The 14,875-nt window shown below is 42.0% G+C and overlaps 1 protein-coding gene across 4 annotated transcripts in view; it reads right to left on the bottom strand.

Annotated features, from left to right (window-relative positions):
• IFT122 (intraflagellar transport 122) overlaps positions 1-14,875 on the bottom strand; it is a 72,252-nt gene that overhangs the window by 47,793 nt on the left and 9,584 nt on the right. For 2 of the 4 annotated variants that reach the window (XM_053898408.1, XM_053898407.1), the window contains exons 4-9: positions 10,012-10,090; positions 8,198-8,274; positions 5,543-5,609; positions 4,460-4,606; positions 3,223-3,399; positions 1,167-1,242 (exon numbers count right to left, since the gene is read on the bottom strand). In XM_053898408.1, coding sequence (XP_053754383.1) covers positions 1,167-1,242; positions 3,223-3,399; positions 4,460-4,606; positions 5,543-5,609; positions 8,198-8,274; positions 10,012-10,090 — 623 coding nt within the window. The remainder of the gene's footprint in view (positions 1-1,166; positions 1,243-3,222; positions 3,400-4,459; positions 4,607-5,542; positions 5,610-8,197; positions 8,275-10,011; positions 10,091-14,875) is intronic. The other 2 variants (XM_053898410.1, XM_053898409.1) reach the window with 1 other exon arrangement.

Here is a 14,875-nt window from a genome sequence, read left to right as displayed (position 1 = left end):
CAACTTTCTTACATGTAAAGTGGTGGTAACAGTACATACCTCACAGAGTTGTTACAAAGATTAAAAGAGTTAACCTTATAAAGAGTTTATACAATGCCTGAAACCCAATAAATGTTAGCTATTATTATCATTAACCCAGATACCCTTAAACATTATAAACACTTAAATAGCTAAAAATACACAAATTATATATACCTAAGACCAACACAAAAGTATAGGTTTGATTTACTTCATCATCCTATATTTAATTCTAAATCTTCCCAAATTTAAAAGACAACCACTAAGGAAACAATTTTACTGTCCCAAACCAAGTGGGTTATCTCAGCAGTTAGGTTGCTTATCATTCAAAAACTCTGGGCCACAACATGAGCTCTAGTGCTACATACATGCAAGATATTTCCCATGGCTCTGACCACCAGGTCAAGTTCTTTTTTATTGTCACTGTAGCAACAAGACTCCATTCTCTCTCTGTGTAGTGTGGTTATTTGTTCCCAAGAACTTCCAATACCTATGCCCAGTGCCTGGTACACAATAGATGTACCAATAAATATGTGTTGAATGATGATATACACACATCAAGTGGATGAACAGATAGTCCAGGGCTAGATACAAGATAATTAAAGTGAGGGTTTGGGGAAATCAGCCATGGGAAACTCAGAAGACACTTCACTATTTTTATCTTGTCTTTACTCAACTATGGAAAAAAAAAAAAAAGACAAATGATGAGGTAGAAAAGAAATGGCCCGCAAACTAGGCTACATAACTGAAACCCCTCTTAAGGACTAAGAATATTACTAAACAAAGGCTCCGTTGAACAGGCTGTATTTCTCACCTGTTAGGCTGTGGTACCTAAGCCATCCCCACCACCTTCAGTAGTAATGAGGTGTATAATCTTTATTTGGGTATAATCTTTATTTCATGTTCTGAGTCTTGTCTACTCGTTTCTAAAAAGTTAGTAACCAGTGTACCTACTTTGCAGGGTTTTGTAAGAATTAAATGAGATAAAGTATGCAAAACCTGGGCATAGTACCTGGTATCAAAGTAAATGTTCAATAAACAGGAGCCAACAAGAATAATAATGTATAATTACCAAAAATATAACCTCTAAAAGTGAACAAGCATGACTGCAATTGTATCTCCCACTGGGTTTGTACAGAACTACATACCTGTTTTCCACTCAGTTGGTAAAAGGATAGTTTCTGTCCCCAGTCAGCTACAGCCAGGATGTCATTATGTTCCTCTCTAACCAACAGAAGACAAAAGAGGTTATGTGGGGCCATGGCCTGAGAACTGTAGCCCCAAGGGTTTAACAAACAACAGGAAAAAGAAACCCCTGGCCAGACTGTCAGATTACCAAATGTTATATAGCAATACTGAGGCCAAAAGTTATAACATGGGCCAACCCATCAATCAGTCCAGTGGGATGAGGCAAGGTGATCCTTCTTGGATCTGTTATTTCATTGAATGCCCTACCATAGGCTGTGGTGCTGGGCCTCTGCCACAGTGAAGAAGCTAAACCCCTCATTTCAAAGCTTCCTGAGAGCAGTGCTAAGAAAGCACAAGGTTGTAGAGCCAAGAGTGCCTTTTATTTATGTACTATAAAATGTGGGGATATGATGGAGAAGCAAATCTATTGCAATGAAAGGGCAATGGGTTGTCTGATGTTTTAATGGACAGAGAGGAAGTTTGCTTGCGCTTCCTGAAGAGGGAAAAATCAACACCTAAAGATCAGTTCTCTCACAGTTAGGGTCCTCAAACAGGTGAAATGGTTTCTGACTAGATGAATAAAATATAGTGTGCTCTCTGAAGACCAGCAATTGCCTTTGAAACTGACCACCTATCAGAATCAGTGCCTTGGGACTAGGGCCGTAGGACCAGCACACCGGAGAAACCTCTTCAGCTGAGGCTGGGGATCAAGCTACTTGGGAATCTAGTTCAAGAGACAGACATTCTCAGCCCTTGAGACCTGGTCTTACTCCACCTAATGTTGCCTCCTCTTTGTTTATTAATTTTCAAGCCCAGGGCCTGAGGTCATCTGGTAGCACCATTAGATATGCAGGCAAGGCGGGGTGCAGCCTCACCGGCAAAACATAGCCAAGGGTGGCAAACTGGCAAATATAGGCACTAATTCACAACTAAGGGAAAAAAGATGAAGATGGAGAGGGATGTTAACAGGAAGGGACCTGCAGGTGAACTCTGTAGGATTCATATGAGGTCCAAACACAGTCCAGGAACCCAGCCCATGGTGAACCTTCTTATGGAGGTCACATGTATCAATTGGGTTGATAGTTTTCAACCTCCTTTTTCCCTTTTCTCTTTTTTATTCCTGGAAGTGGGACAAAATCTCATGTCAAGCAATAAAAGGGGCCGATCTGACTGAAGCAAAAATAGGGACCTGAAGCCCACCCTTTGTTCCTTTCCTTGTCCCTCATCTCCCACCTCCTTCTTCCAAGGAACCCCAGATATCAAAGAGCACAGTTTGCAAAGTCCCAAGCTAGATCACTTTTGCCCAATCAGAATATCCTGGCTACCCCAGCTTTCCCCATTCCAGTATGCCAATGTTTTCCTTATAGGTAAACTCGATCAAAAACAAGAGAGAATGCCTAGACAGCCAGGATTTGGGTGTGAGGATTGTGGGTAAGGCAAGGGCTTCCTCTCCGATACATGTCCTGTCAAATACAAGGTAAGGTACACTATGGGAACAGGCTAAGAAAGGTGTCTAGTAATAGAGGAAGTGTTAAATGAATTATGATGCATCCACACAGCGTATCCTATGCAGGTATTAAAAAGCCTCTTTTTAAAAGGACCATTAATGTTACCAGAAAGAGACTGCTTTATGGTGGCTAAGTGGAAAAAAAGAGTCAGATATGATTTATTTAATCATATGAACACACTGAAAGACTGAGGGGGAAATACACTGAAATGCTAATAATGATTCCCTCAGCGGATAGGGTTTTACAAAAAAGTTGAACCTTTTTAAAAAGTTGAACCTTTAAAAAGTTCTCCTTTAGATTTTCAGTATTTCCTAAGTTTCCCAAAGAATCATTTTATAACATAAATTATAAGGGTGGGCTCTCCCCCTTGCTGGGGGAGCTTTCACCAACAATTCCCCCAACCCTCTTAGAAAGGAACTTCAGAGCAGTGTCTGCCTGGCAGGTCTATGCTGGGGCCTCGACCCTTCCAAGGGGGGAGGGGGGCTCTTGCTCCTCAGGACACACTCACGAGTTGTCGTCCCTGAGACTGTCGTCCTCTTCCTCTGGTTCTTCCTCCTCTGCCTCACTACCCTGACTACTGTACACTGCTGACTTCAGAGTGGAAGGGATTTCCTGAAAATATCTGTCGACCATGACTTCCTGGTCATCCTCGTTTTCTCTGTTCATCCAGAAATTCTCCCATCGGCTGTAGATAGTAAGTGGTTGTTCACAATCATGTTGCCTAGAACTGCACTAAAGCTATAATTTCAAAACCTGTCAAGAAGCCCCTGAACCCTGCCCGGAAGAGGACAGCAACCAGGTATACTGGGCATCCTGCTTCTCATGAATTAAAAATGGTACCGTGCAGCCACAAAGTCATCTGTGGCCACAAAATCAAACAGCAGGAACTCTGGGGTAGGCTAATGGCCTTTGAAGGCATTAGATATGCATGGTACAGCCCTGGGCTGGACACAATTATTCAGGAAGAAGCATAATAATCTGGTGTAAGAAAGGCAATGGAATCAAACAACCTTGTAAATCAAGTAGGTACCACCTGTAAAATGACATTGGGCTGGTAAACAATTAAGTCCTTTACTTCAGAGGACTTTGTGGGGGATACCAGGAATTTAATAATATTAGAGGATTATACAAATAGCACCTAAAGTTATTAGTCTACCCTTAAAGTCACATGGGCAGAAGAGGGAAAGTGTGTGTAAGGTTTGAGAAGGTAGATGCCAATTGTTTGTGGAACTATAGGCTTTGAGGACATTTCTAGACTTAATTTTTACTTTTTTGGCAAGGGCAGCAAAAAAGGCTCATGAAACAGCTATTTATTATTGGGTGGGCACATGTTCTGCCCAGAATTGAAGGGAAGAAATGAAAAAGGGAAAAGACCCAAATAAAGCCACAGCAAACAGGTGAGCTATTAATTCATAAAGAAATGGGCTTTCTGTAGCATATGCACACACAAACACACAAACATACACACACACACACACACACACACACACACACAAGCGCGCGCGCGCATGCTTTGGGCTGGCCTAGATAGTTCATCTGCTTAGCTAAAATCTCTGGGATTCATTCCAAAACTCAAGATGGGCTCTTAAAAAATTCCATTCAAATGGAATGGGTTCCAAAACATCAGTCAAATGGAGTGAGAAGCTTTTGAATGGAGGGACACCTTAGGAAGAGAATTCAGCCTGCTGAGAAAGCTCTTTTTCTTAATAGTATTTGTCCTAGAAGGAGGACAGCTATAAGATTACCTTGAAGGGTTCCAGCAGATGGACCATATGGGGGAGAGGGAGCCCCCTGGCCGCTCAATCTTCACTTTTTCCTCACCATTTTTGTTCCGTATGCTGATGATCCCATTGAACATTCCTAGAGCCAGGTACTGACCATCATTTGTCCAGCTGTTCATACAACCAACGAAAGGGCATGGGGAGAGGGAAAGGAACACACAGAAGGTAAAGCCAGTGAGGAGGATGCCCTGGTCAAAATATAGTCTAATGAGGCAGCAACAGAAGGGCTCATCCTGGTCCTGATATAAAAATCAGAGGACCAAACATCAAGCCCCATTTATTTTTAAAATCGACAGTGAGATGTGAAGGCAGTATCACCCTTTCCTGAGCTCCCACGGTTTTCTGTACATACCTCCATGAAAGCCCTTAGCTTGTGCTTGCAACACTGAGCCAGCCTCTATTCTCCACTCACCATTTCAACCTCCTCCTACTATAAGAGCATCTAAGAACAGAATCTGTGTCTTGGTGTATACCTAGCTTCTCAAATAAGTGTTTAACAGATATTGAATGAAAGAATGGCTACACTCAGAATCTGCACAGCCAGAATAGCTCCTATTTATAGAGTCTTTAATGCATCAGGTACTGTGTTGTTTTATACTCAGTTTGTGCACATTTCACAACAGCCCTATTGAGTATTTTTATCTCTATTTGTAAAATGAGGAACCTCCTAGGGTCACAGAGCCTATCAGTGACTAAATCTGGATTTAAATCCAGGTCTAGTATCAAAGCCTATGCTTTCTCTTAGCACACATGCTGCCTGGACAAGGACAGCCTCGCACCTCCAGAAAACCTCCACTGAGTATAGCTTTCTAGCTGAGGAGACTTATTACTAGATAATTACAGGAAGGCAACTTGTAGTTCTCTTTTGCTTGATGATCAAAGGCACAGGTCCTTCCCATCAAGGAGACAGTAAAAGAAAAGAGAAAACATAGGGGCCCAAACCAACTAGGTCACACAAGAACTTTTCCACTGTGTGACCTAACCAGATTCTAAGAGTCTGTTTAGAAGAGGAGGGAATATAAAGCTTCAGAGCTGCCTTTAACTCACCTGCAGCAGGTGATCTTGCTACTGGATTTATGTTTGGAGACAGACTTCTGTTCAGGAGACCACAAGCCTTCAACACAAAATATATAAAGGAAGATAAGATTAGATGGAATATTACTCAGCAATAAAAAGAAACAAACCATTGATACACCTCCAGGGCTTTATGCTGTATGAAAAAGCCAATCTCAAAAAGTCATGTACTATATGCTTTCATTTTATAACATTCTCAACATGGCAAAATTCTATAGATATGGAGAACAGCTTAATGGTTACCAGATGCCAGGGATTAGGGATAATAGGAGGGGGATGGAGATAAAGGAATGTCTTTGTGGCAATGGTAATCTACACACGTGATGAAATGACAGAACTATATACACATGTTGTACCAGGCCTCATTTCCTGGTAGAACTCTACTATCTTTGCAACTGACAGCAAATCTATAATTATTTCAAAAGAAAAAGAAAAAACAGCAAGGTAGATTGGTGAATTTCTAGATTGGTGAATTTCATTTCTTTTTTTTTTTCTTTTTTTTTTTTTAACGTTTTATTTATTTTTGAGACAGAGAGAGACAGAGCATGAATGGGGGAGGGGCAGAGAGAGAGGGAGACACAGAATCGGAAGCAGGCTCCAGGCTCTGAGCCATCAGCCCAGAGCCCGACGCAGGGCTCGAACTCACAGACCACGAGATCGTGACCTGAGCTGAAGTCGGACGCTCAACCGACTGAGCCACCCAGGCGCCCCTAGATTGGTGAATTTCAGAGGTTTAACTCAAAGAAATGGCAACATCACAGTTCATAACTATTACATTACAACCAGGGTACAATCAGCATCCAAAGTAATGAACGATGCTTCCTAAAAATCAGTTTCCTCTCTCAGGCCTCACCAACAGCACATGACCCTGTCTAGACTGTGCCTTGTCCAAGGCACACTGGCCACTTTTGGTTTACTGCCTCCTGCTAGTGGCTCAGTGCCCTACAACAGGTGTACATCTAGGCAACACGAACAAGTTCTACTCTTTGCCTGAGCCATGAAGTATGATCAAGAAAATAAATCCAGGGCAATAATATACTTACATAGCAAGGTGCAACATCAAACAAGCTATTTGTTTCTCCCTCTCCCTGGTCTAGAATGCCTCCCGCAAATGTTCAACTTTTATACATCTTGTCTATGCTCCACTGAGCCTACCTGGAGCCTCCAGCAAAGGAAACCTCTCCCTCCTGGGCCTCCCTCAGCACTATTTAGCAGATCATGCCTTAGATATAATTGCATGGCCGAGGTCCAAGCCCTGGTTCCACCACTTATCAGCTGGGCAACCTCAAGTGAGTCACCAAACCACTCTAAGCCCCAGTTCTTTTTCATCAGTGGTGTGGGAATGAGAATATCTGACCTTAGGGGTGGTCATACAGCTCAAATAGGAATTCATTTTAACTCTCAGTACAGTGCCTAGCACATCACAAGCATTCAACAAATATTTTATTATTATTATTAATTGTTATTATTATTATTATTACTTGATATTCTATTTTTACAAATTCTACCTCTCTACCTGCCCCAAACCACAAGCTCTTTGAGGGCAGGGATTCTATGTTGTCTTTTTAATCACAAAAGTAAGCACAAAGGGGCATCTGGGTGGCTCAGTTGGTTAAGCGTCCAACTCTTGATTTCACCCAAGTGATGATCTCATGATTCATGGGATCAAGTCCTGTGTCGGGATTCTCTCTCTCTCTCTCTCTCTGTCCTTCCCATGTTCACATATACACCTGTATATGCTCTCTCTCCTTCAAAATAAATAAATAAACAACAAAAAAAGTAAGCACACAGACCAGTGCCTCACATAGGGGTTAACATTTTTAATGAATGACAGTCCCTTTCCCTTTTATACAATGTGCTTTCAATTATATTCTCTCTTGAACCTCAGATCTCTGTCACTCTGGCAGTGAGGTACACAGGTAGGATAAGGACCGTGAAACACTGAGAGGGATTACATGGTCTCTCACTCCTCAATAATGGCTGTTCTGTTGTACCCACTGTCAGCAAGGAAGACAGAACTGATGAGCTTAAAGCAAAATTGGTCTTGACAGAGATAACCTACAGGCCTCTGCTCCTTCCCTCCCTGCCTCAAGGGCCATTTCACTGGCCTCTCCTCTGTGTCAGCACCATGCCAATGCCATGAGTGGGGCCACAGTAATCTCCTCAGGGTATCCAGCCCCTCAGGAAGGACAGCTACAGCCACCAGACAAGTAATGGTGACACACTACACAAGAAGCACAAGTTGAAATAGTGAAGAATTTCACACATACAAGGATGCTGGGGGACACAGAAGTGGAGACAATCACTGGTTCCTGCCAGGTGAGGTGGGAAGGTTCCCCAGAGGCAGCAGCATAACGTTATGTCTGTGCTCTCCCACCCTTCTTACCATTTCCCTCCCTGGGGCCCTTCCTGCTGTCTCCCAGATTTTGTACCAGATTCAATGTCACCATTCACTCTTTTGGTTTCTCTACAATTTAAAGATAACTGTCAGCCTCCCCTCAGCTATTAAAGGCAGGGAAGTAGCATGAACTCTCTCAGGACAAAACCACCACATTCTGGATGGATTTCAACATTTTTTGCCCAGATTTTCAGTAACTCCAGGACAAGACATCAGGAATCAGAACTTACCAAAGTCACTAGAGGAACAAGATGCCAGTTGGTGGGTAACAGGGTTGTAGGAGACACACTGGATAGAATCATTGTGCCTAACAAGTAAACAACTATAGATTATTATGCAGCAAACCACAAATGCTTCAGTGGCAACAACTGAAGATTTTATGATGAGCCCACAGTCTCTCTGACTACACACTACAGGCTCTTATGCCAGTGATCAACAAAAAGCACAGGGATGAATTCTCCTCTGCTGGATTGCCCCTCACCCACCATTTTCCTCTCTTAAACATTACCCACCAGACTGGCCTGGTTTAAATGCAACCTCCTCCAGGACCAGCACTCTTGATACCTCTGGTTTGTGAGCTGATAAGATAATGATGTACAGTACCTAGCCTAGCACCAGGTACACAGGAAGTGCTTTATTCACGGCTGTTAATTATTGCTTTGTGGAGGCCTGGAAATACAGGATGGAGATGCAATGAAGATGTTACAGGCCAAGATCTGGAAACACGGCAAATCCTGAGACAATAGCGAAAGCTGAGTGAGTCACGTATGTCATCTCAGCCTCTATTTTATTTCTTCGCTTCTAGGTAACGTTTTGCTTATAACTTCATTCATTCATTCGCTCATTTATTTATTCACTCATTCAAAAGTTGTTCATTGATGTATATACCCATGTACATAACAGCATTATTCAAAATATCCAAGAAGTAGAAGCAACTCAACGTCCATCAATGACAGATGAATGGATAAACAAAATGTGCTATATCCACACACTAGAATATAATTCAGCCTTAAAAAGGAAGGGAATTCTGATACATGGATAAACTTAGTGGACTTTAGGCTAAGTGAAATAAATCAGTCACAAAATGACAAATACTATATGATTCTGCTTACATAAGGTGCCTAAAGAAGTCAAATTCATAGAGACAGAAAGTAAAATACTGATTGCCAAGGCCTGAGGGCCCAGGGAATAGCAGTTGTTTAATGGGTACGGAGTTTTAGTTTTGCAAGATGAAAAGAGCTATGGAGATTTTATATAACAACATGAATGTACTTAATACAACTGAACTGTACACATAAAAAAACGGTTAAGATGATTAATTTACGTTATGTGTATTTCATCACAATTAAAAAGAAAAAAATCATTTGTTAAGTACTGATTATGGGCCAGACATTGCACTAAGCACCAGGAACACATGGGTAAGCAAAAATAGATGCAGTGTTTGCCTTCACAGAATTTACAGGCTGATGGGAGACAGCCATCGATCACCAGAATAAATGTAAAACTACAACTGTGAGAAATACCAGGAAGGAGACCTGACTGAGTCTAGAGGGGCAGGAACGGCTTCAAATAGAAGCAACATATGAGCCTAAGATCTGCAGAGCAAGTAGGGTTAACCTGGCGGAGGAGGAATGGGAAGAACGGGAAGAACATGAGCAAAGTCTCTGCAGAGAGGAAGCCTGGTGCACACTGACTCCAAGTTTCTGGCTGTTGAAACTGGGTGGATGTGACGCCATTCCCTGAAATGGGGGCATTAGAAGGGGACAAGTTGGACTCAGGTGGAATCTGTGGTGTCAGAGTAACTAAACAGAGCTATATGAAAACACCTAGCTCAGTGCTGGCCAGGCTAGTTGTGCTCAAATGTTCATTCATTTGTTCATTACCCAACTTTCCTATACCCACCATATACTCCTATCTATAACTTAACCTCAAACTCAATTGCAGAGAAAAAAAGTTCTTCCTTATATTATTTTTAAGGGGCTTTTGCTACAGTAGCTCAATCAGAGCCAAACCAATAATACTGCACACCTAAATGGTTACTTACGTGTATTTCAGAATGCCTTCCAATTTTGAGGTCCAGATAATAACACTTTTATCAGCCGATCCAGAAGCAAAGCGCTTGCCTAAAAGTGTTTTAAAAAGAAAACTCATATTTGTTTTAAACCAGCATTTCTCAAAGAGTATTTCCTAGAAAGGAGTTTCTTAGAAAACTAGTTCTTTAAGGTTAACTAGCAAGTGTCAGCTGCTTCTCTACTTGTTTTTGTTTTTTTAGAGAGAGTTGGAGGGGGAGAGGAGCAGAGGGAGAGAGAGAAAGAGAGAGAGAATCTTAAGGAGGCTCCACACTTAGCATGGAGCCCAACATGGGGCTCAATCCCACGACCCTGGGATCATGACCTCAGCCAAAATCAAGAGTCAGATGCTCAACCGACAGTCACCCAGGCGCCCCTCTACTTCTTTTTCTTATCAGTACTGGCTGGCAGTTCAGGAAGTTTGGGTTCAAATTTTACTTTTTCTGGCACTGAGTAAACAAAGATGTATTGAGGGCCTACCACATGTTAAGTATCATGTTCTATGCTAAGGATTAAGTAGTAATTAAAGCACATGTAATCCCTACCTTCACAGAGTTTAGTGTAGTGGGAAAAGTAGGCATTGAATGAATTAAATCTAACATGAACATAATATGCTAAGAAATGAAGTGAGTCCTAGGAAAGAGAATAACTGGGGGATGTAATTTAGATGAGGGAAAAGCTTCTCAGGAGGAGAACCTTCAGTTGAGACCTAAAGGATGAGCAAAGCTTAGCCAGGTAGAGGCAAAAGACCCATCCACATGGATAGAAAAGATATACAAAGGCCTTGAGGTAAGAAAAGCCTGGTATGTCTGAGTGGCTGAGAGGCAGCAGCATGGAATACCAAGAGCCAAGGGGGAGGTGGGTAGAGGATAGATCTCTAGCAGCTTCAAGGCCATAGTCAAGATCTTGTTCTTTAACTCAAAGAAAGGCTTTAAGCAAGAGCAACAAATGAGATTTTCATGTCCACACTACTTGGGCTTTATGAAAGAATGGACTAGGTCTCTCGGGTGGTGCCAGCTGCACGCTCCCTTGTGCCCCTCATAGCCACGCCTTGCCAAATTGAAGAAATCAAGGATTTTCTGCTCACAGCCAGATGAAAGGATGCCAAATCCATCAAGATCAAGAAAAATAAGCATGGGGCGCCTGGGTGGCTAAGTTGGTTGAGCACCCAACTTCGGCTCAGATCATGATCTCACAGTTCTTTGAGTTTGAACCCCACATCGGGCTTGTTGCTGTGTGCACAGAGCCCACTTTGGATCCTCTGTCCCCTTCTCTATCAAAAACAAATAAAACATTTTTTAAAAATAGAATAAATGAAATTAAATAAAGATAAGGATAACATGAAGTTTGATGTTCGATGCAGTAGATACCTTTACACTTTCGTCATCACAGACAGAGAGAAAGAAGAGAAACTGAAACAGTCCCTGCCCCCAGGTCTGGCACAGAAGGACCTGAAATGAACTTGGCACACTGATTTGAACTGTATTAAAGTTTTTAAAATTCTTTGAAAACCATGAAAGAATGGACTAGAGAGGCAACATATAATAAGTAATTACTTATTAATTACATTGTTGCAAATTTGCAAGTAGTACTTAAGAGGTGGAGCAGAGTATCAAGGCGCAAACAATAAGGAGTCTTCACCTACTCTGGAGAGAGATAAGGAAGAATTAACCATGATAATTCTGAGTGAAATAAGTCAGGCGGAGAAAGATATCATATGTTTTCACTCATATGTGGATCTTGAGAAACTTAACAGAAGACCATGGGGGAAGGGAGGGGGAAAATAGTTATAAACAGAGAATGAGGGAGGCAAACCATAAAAGACTCTTAAATACAGAGAACAATCTGAGGGTTGATGGGGGGAGTGAGGAAGAGGGGAAAATGGGTGATGGGCATTGAGGGGGGCACTTGTTGGGATGAGCACTGGGTGTTGTATGTAAGTGATAAACCATGGGAATCTACCCCAAAAACCAAGAGCACACTTTACACACTGTATGTTAGCCAATTTGACAATAAATTATATAAAAAAAAAAAAAGAAGAAGAATTAACCATGGGCCAGATTTTGTAACCTTTGTTAAGGATTTTTAGACTTTGTTCTTAAGGCAAATAGAAGTTGACCTGTTTTCTGAGCAAGTCATTGTTTTCTGAGCTTCTACATCTGAAACAAAAAGGGGTAGTAACACCTTCCTCAGAGACTTTGTGCAGGGCGACAACTAAGATGATATCTGTAAAACACCTTTCACAATGGCTGGAACAGTAGATATTTGGGTGAGCCATATGATACTGCTGCATCTATTAAATACACAGAAGCTGCATGTATGTATGTATGTATGTATGTATGTATGTATGTATGTATTTATTTTTCAGAAGCTGCTTTTATTTGTTATTATTCCTGTCACTACTCCCCCAACACTGGCAGACAGTAAGACATGGTGTTGAAGAGTATGGGCTATGGGCTCAGAGTCTGAGTTGGAATTCCCAGTGATGGTACCAGCTGCCGGACCTGAAATAAGTTCCTGAACATCTCCATGCTTTCATTTCCTCATCTGAAAAACGGCTGCAACAATAGTATTCACCTCACAGTTGTTGTGATGATTAAATGAGATTAAAGTATTTCAGACAGTACCCAGAATATAATCAATGCTTAAAAAAATATTAGCTACTATTACAATTATTTCTTCATATTGTCATGTTTTTCTTGAACCAAAATAACTAGTTCTTACATACCTTTATATCATGGCTGTTCATTAAGTATTTGCTAAACTTAAGGGAGACACTGGAAACAAGCAAACTTAAAGAGCAATACCATAATTGAGAGCATTTCCCTTTCTAGATCCAAGGAGAAAAGGCCGATTGAGAGGAATTAAAAGACTTCTCAATCATTATGTGTCATGAAGAGGCAGCATGAAATACTAGAAGGCATGAGGGCTCTGCAGTCAGGAGGATCTGGGGCAGGCACATATGTGCCACCGTCACCGGCTGCCACCATGACCGGCTGCCACCGTAATTGCTCCAAACCTGTTTTCTCCTCCGTGAGAGGAGCTGAGAACTTCTCTGAGTGCTCCAGAGGGTTGTTGGGAAGATCAAATCTGATGATATGTGTGACAGGACTCTGCAAATGCTGACAAATGCCACTAATGGCAGGCCACACTCTGACACCCTCAAGGGCCCTAGTGGCATAGTAAGCCAAAGAGTCCCCAGGCTTATAACTCCAGAGGACCCCAAGGCCTTCTCATGGCATTACTCTGAATTTGAACTCAAACACACACATAAAAACAAAACAAAACAAAACAACCAAAAAAAACCATGGCTACTGTGGCAGAGCATACTTGACTATGAGGCAAGAAATAATGTTTTTGCCACTGACTTGCTACATGACCTTAGCAGGTTACTTGACTTTTCCATGTCTTTATGATGGGCTAAAATGAAGACATTGGGCTAGATGACACTAAAACTATACCCACAAAATCGTGTGTATATATGAAGAATGTGCACTTTTCTACGAAGAGGTCTATAGCTTTCATTGGATTCTCAAAGAGGTTCATCATCCAAAAGAAGTTAAAAACCTGGAACCTGACTGATCTCCAAAGTTTGTTCAAGCATTGTAACATTCCAATTTTGTGCCTTCTCAGCAGTGGTCACAGAATGTTACCTCTCATCCTATATCCGTTTGACACATGAGGAAATTGAGACTCAAGAAGACTCAATAACTACCTCAAACTCCCAGAACCTTTGGGATTGGAACGTAGAACCATCTCATTCCAAAGTCCATGTTCTTTCCACTAATCCCACATAGAGAATGCACCCATTCTCTGACTGCCACTTCTCCTCTTTGTCACCTTACCACATCCAATAACCCTCTTCAAGTCCACCAGAACCTCTCCACTGCCCACCCCCCTGTGGTCCTCTAATCCCTCATTACAATGGCCGACAGTTCAAAGTCACTGTATATGATCACTGCTTCACATACATCCTCCACTCCCTTGCCCTCTTATTTCATCTTCAGAGGTGCCTGCAAATCTACCAACCTGGTTAAATCCAAGTCTCCACCACCCCTGTCCCTGCATCTATGCAGCTCAAGTAGTGGAGAGAAAGACATAATCACACCAATGAATCTCATTTTCAATTCATAACCAGCTTCAAGTGGGCCTTTCGTATTGCTTGGGATTTCACAGTACATTTACTCAGCCATTCTCCTAAATGGCAATTTTCCAGTTTTTCCTTTCTCCTCAACTCTGATACCTCCCTCCCCATCCTCACTCTCAGGTGACATTGCTTCCTACTTCACTGAAAGAATGGAAAAGAATTTCCATTAGATTCCTAATACCACATGCCCCCACTTGCCAACATCGTGGTGGTACCTTCTACCTTCCCACCATGTCCCATCTAGGTCATAGATCCCATCTCCTCTTGCCAACTCAACAACTCTTTCCTGGCAAGTCCTTCCCCTCTCCCCTCCAGCATCAATGTTTCTCGAATTCAACATGTCCTAAACTGAACTCCTGATCTTCCACTGTAAGTTTTTCTACCTGAAACCTTTCCCATCTCAGTGGAAAGCAACTCCAACCTTTTCAGTAGCTCAGGTCAAAACCCTTAGAGTCACACCTGACTACTTTCTTCACACCACACACACCGTCTTTCAGGCAATCCTGTTTGCTCCACCTTCAAACCATATCCAGAATCTGACCACTCCTTACTACTTCCTTTGCTCCCACAGATCTGAGCCACCATCACTAGTGTTACAAAAGTTGCCTGGATGATGCTTTCTTCACTCGTCTCCCTGCTCCAACCCTTACCCCCTGCAGACTGTTTCTAAAACATCAGCTAAAGGGATCCTT

The sequence above is a fragment of the Panthera pardus genome, unplaced genomic scaffold, assembly GCF_024362965.1.
Source record: "Panthera pardus isolate Hobbes unplaced genomic scaffold, ASM2436296v1 HiC_scaffold_8, whole genome shotgun sequence".
NCBI classification, from domain to species: Eukaryota; Metazoa; Chordata; class Mammalia; order Carnivora; family Felidae; genus Panthera; species Panthera pardus.
The sequence above is the reverse complement of the archived record's forward strand: the minus strand, read 5'-3'. Positions and strand labels throughout refer to the sequence as shown.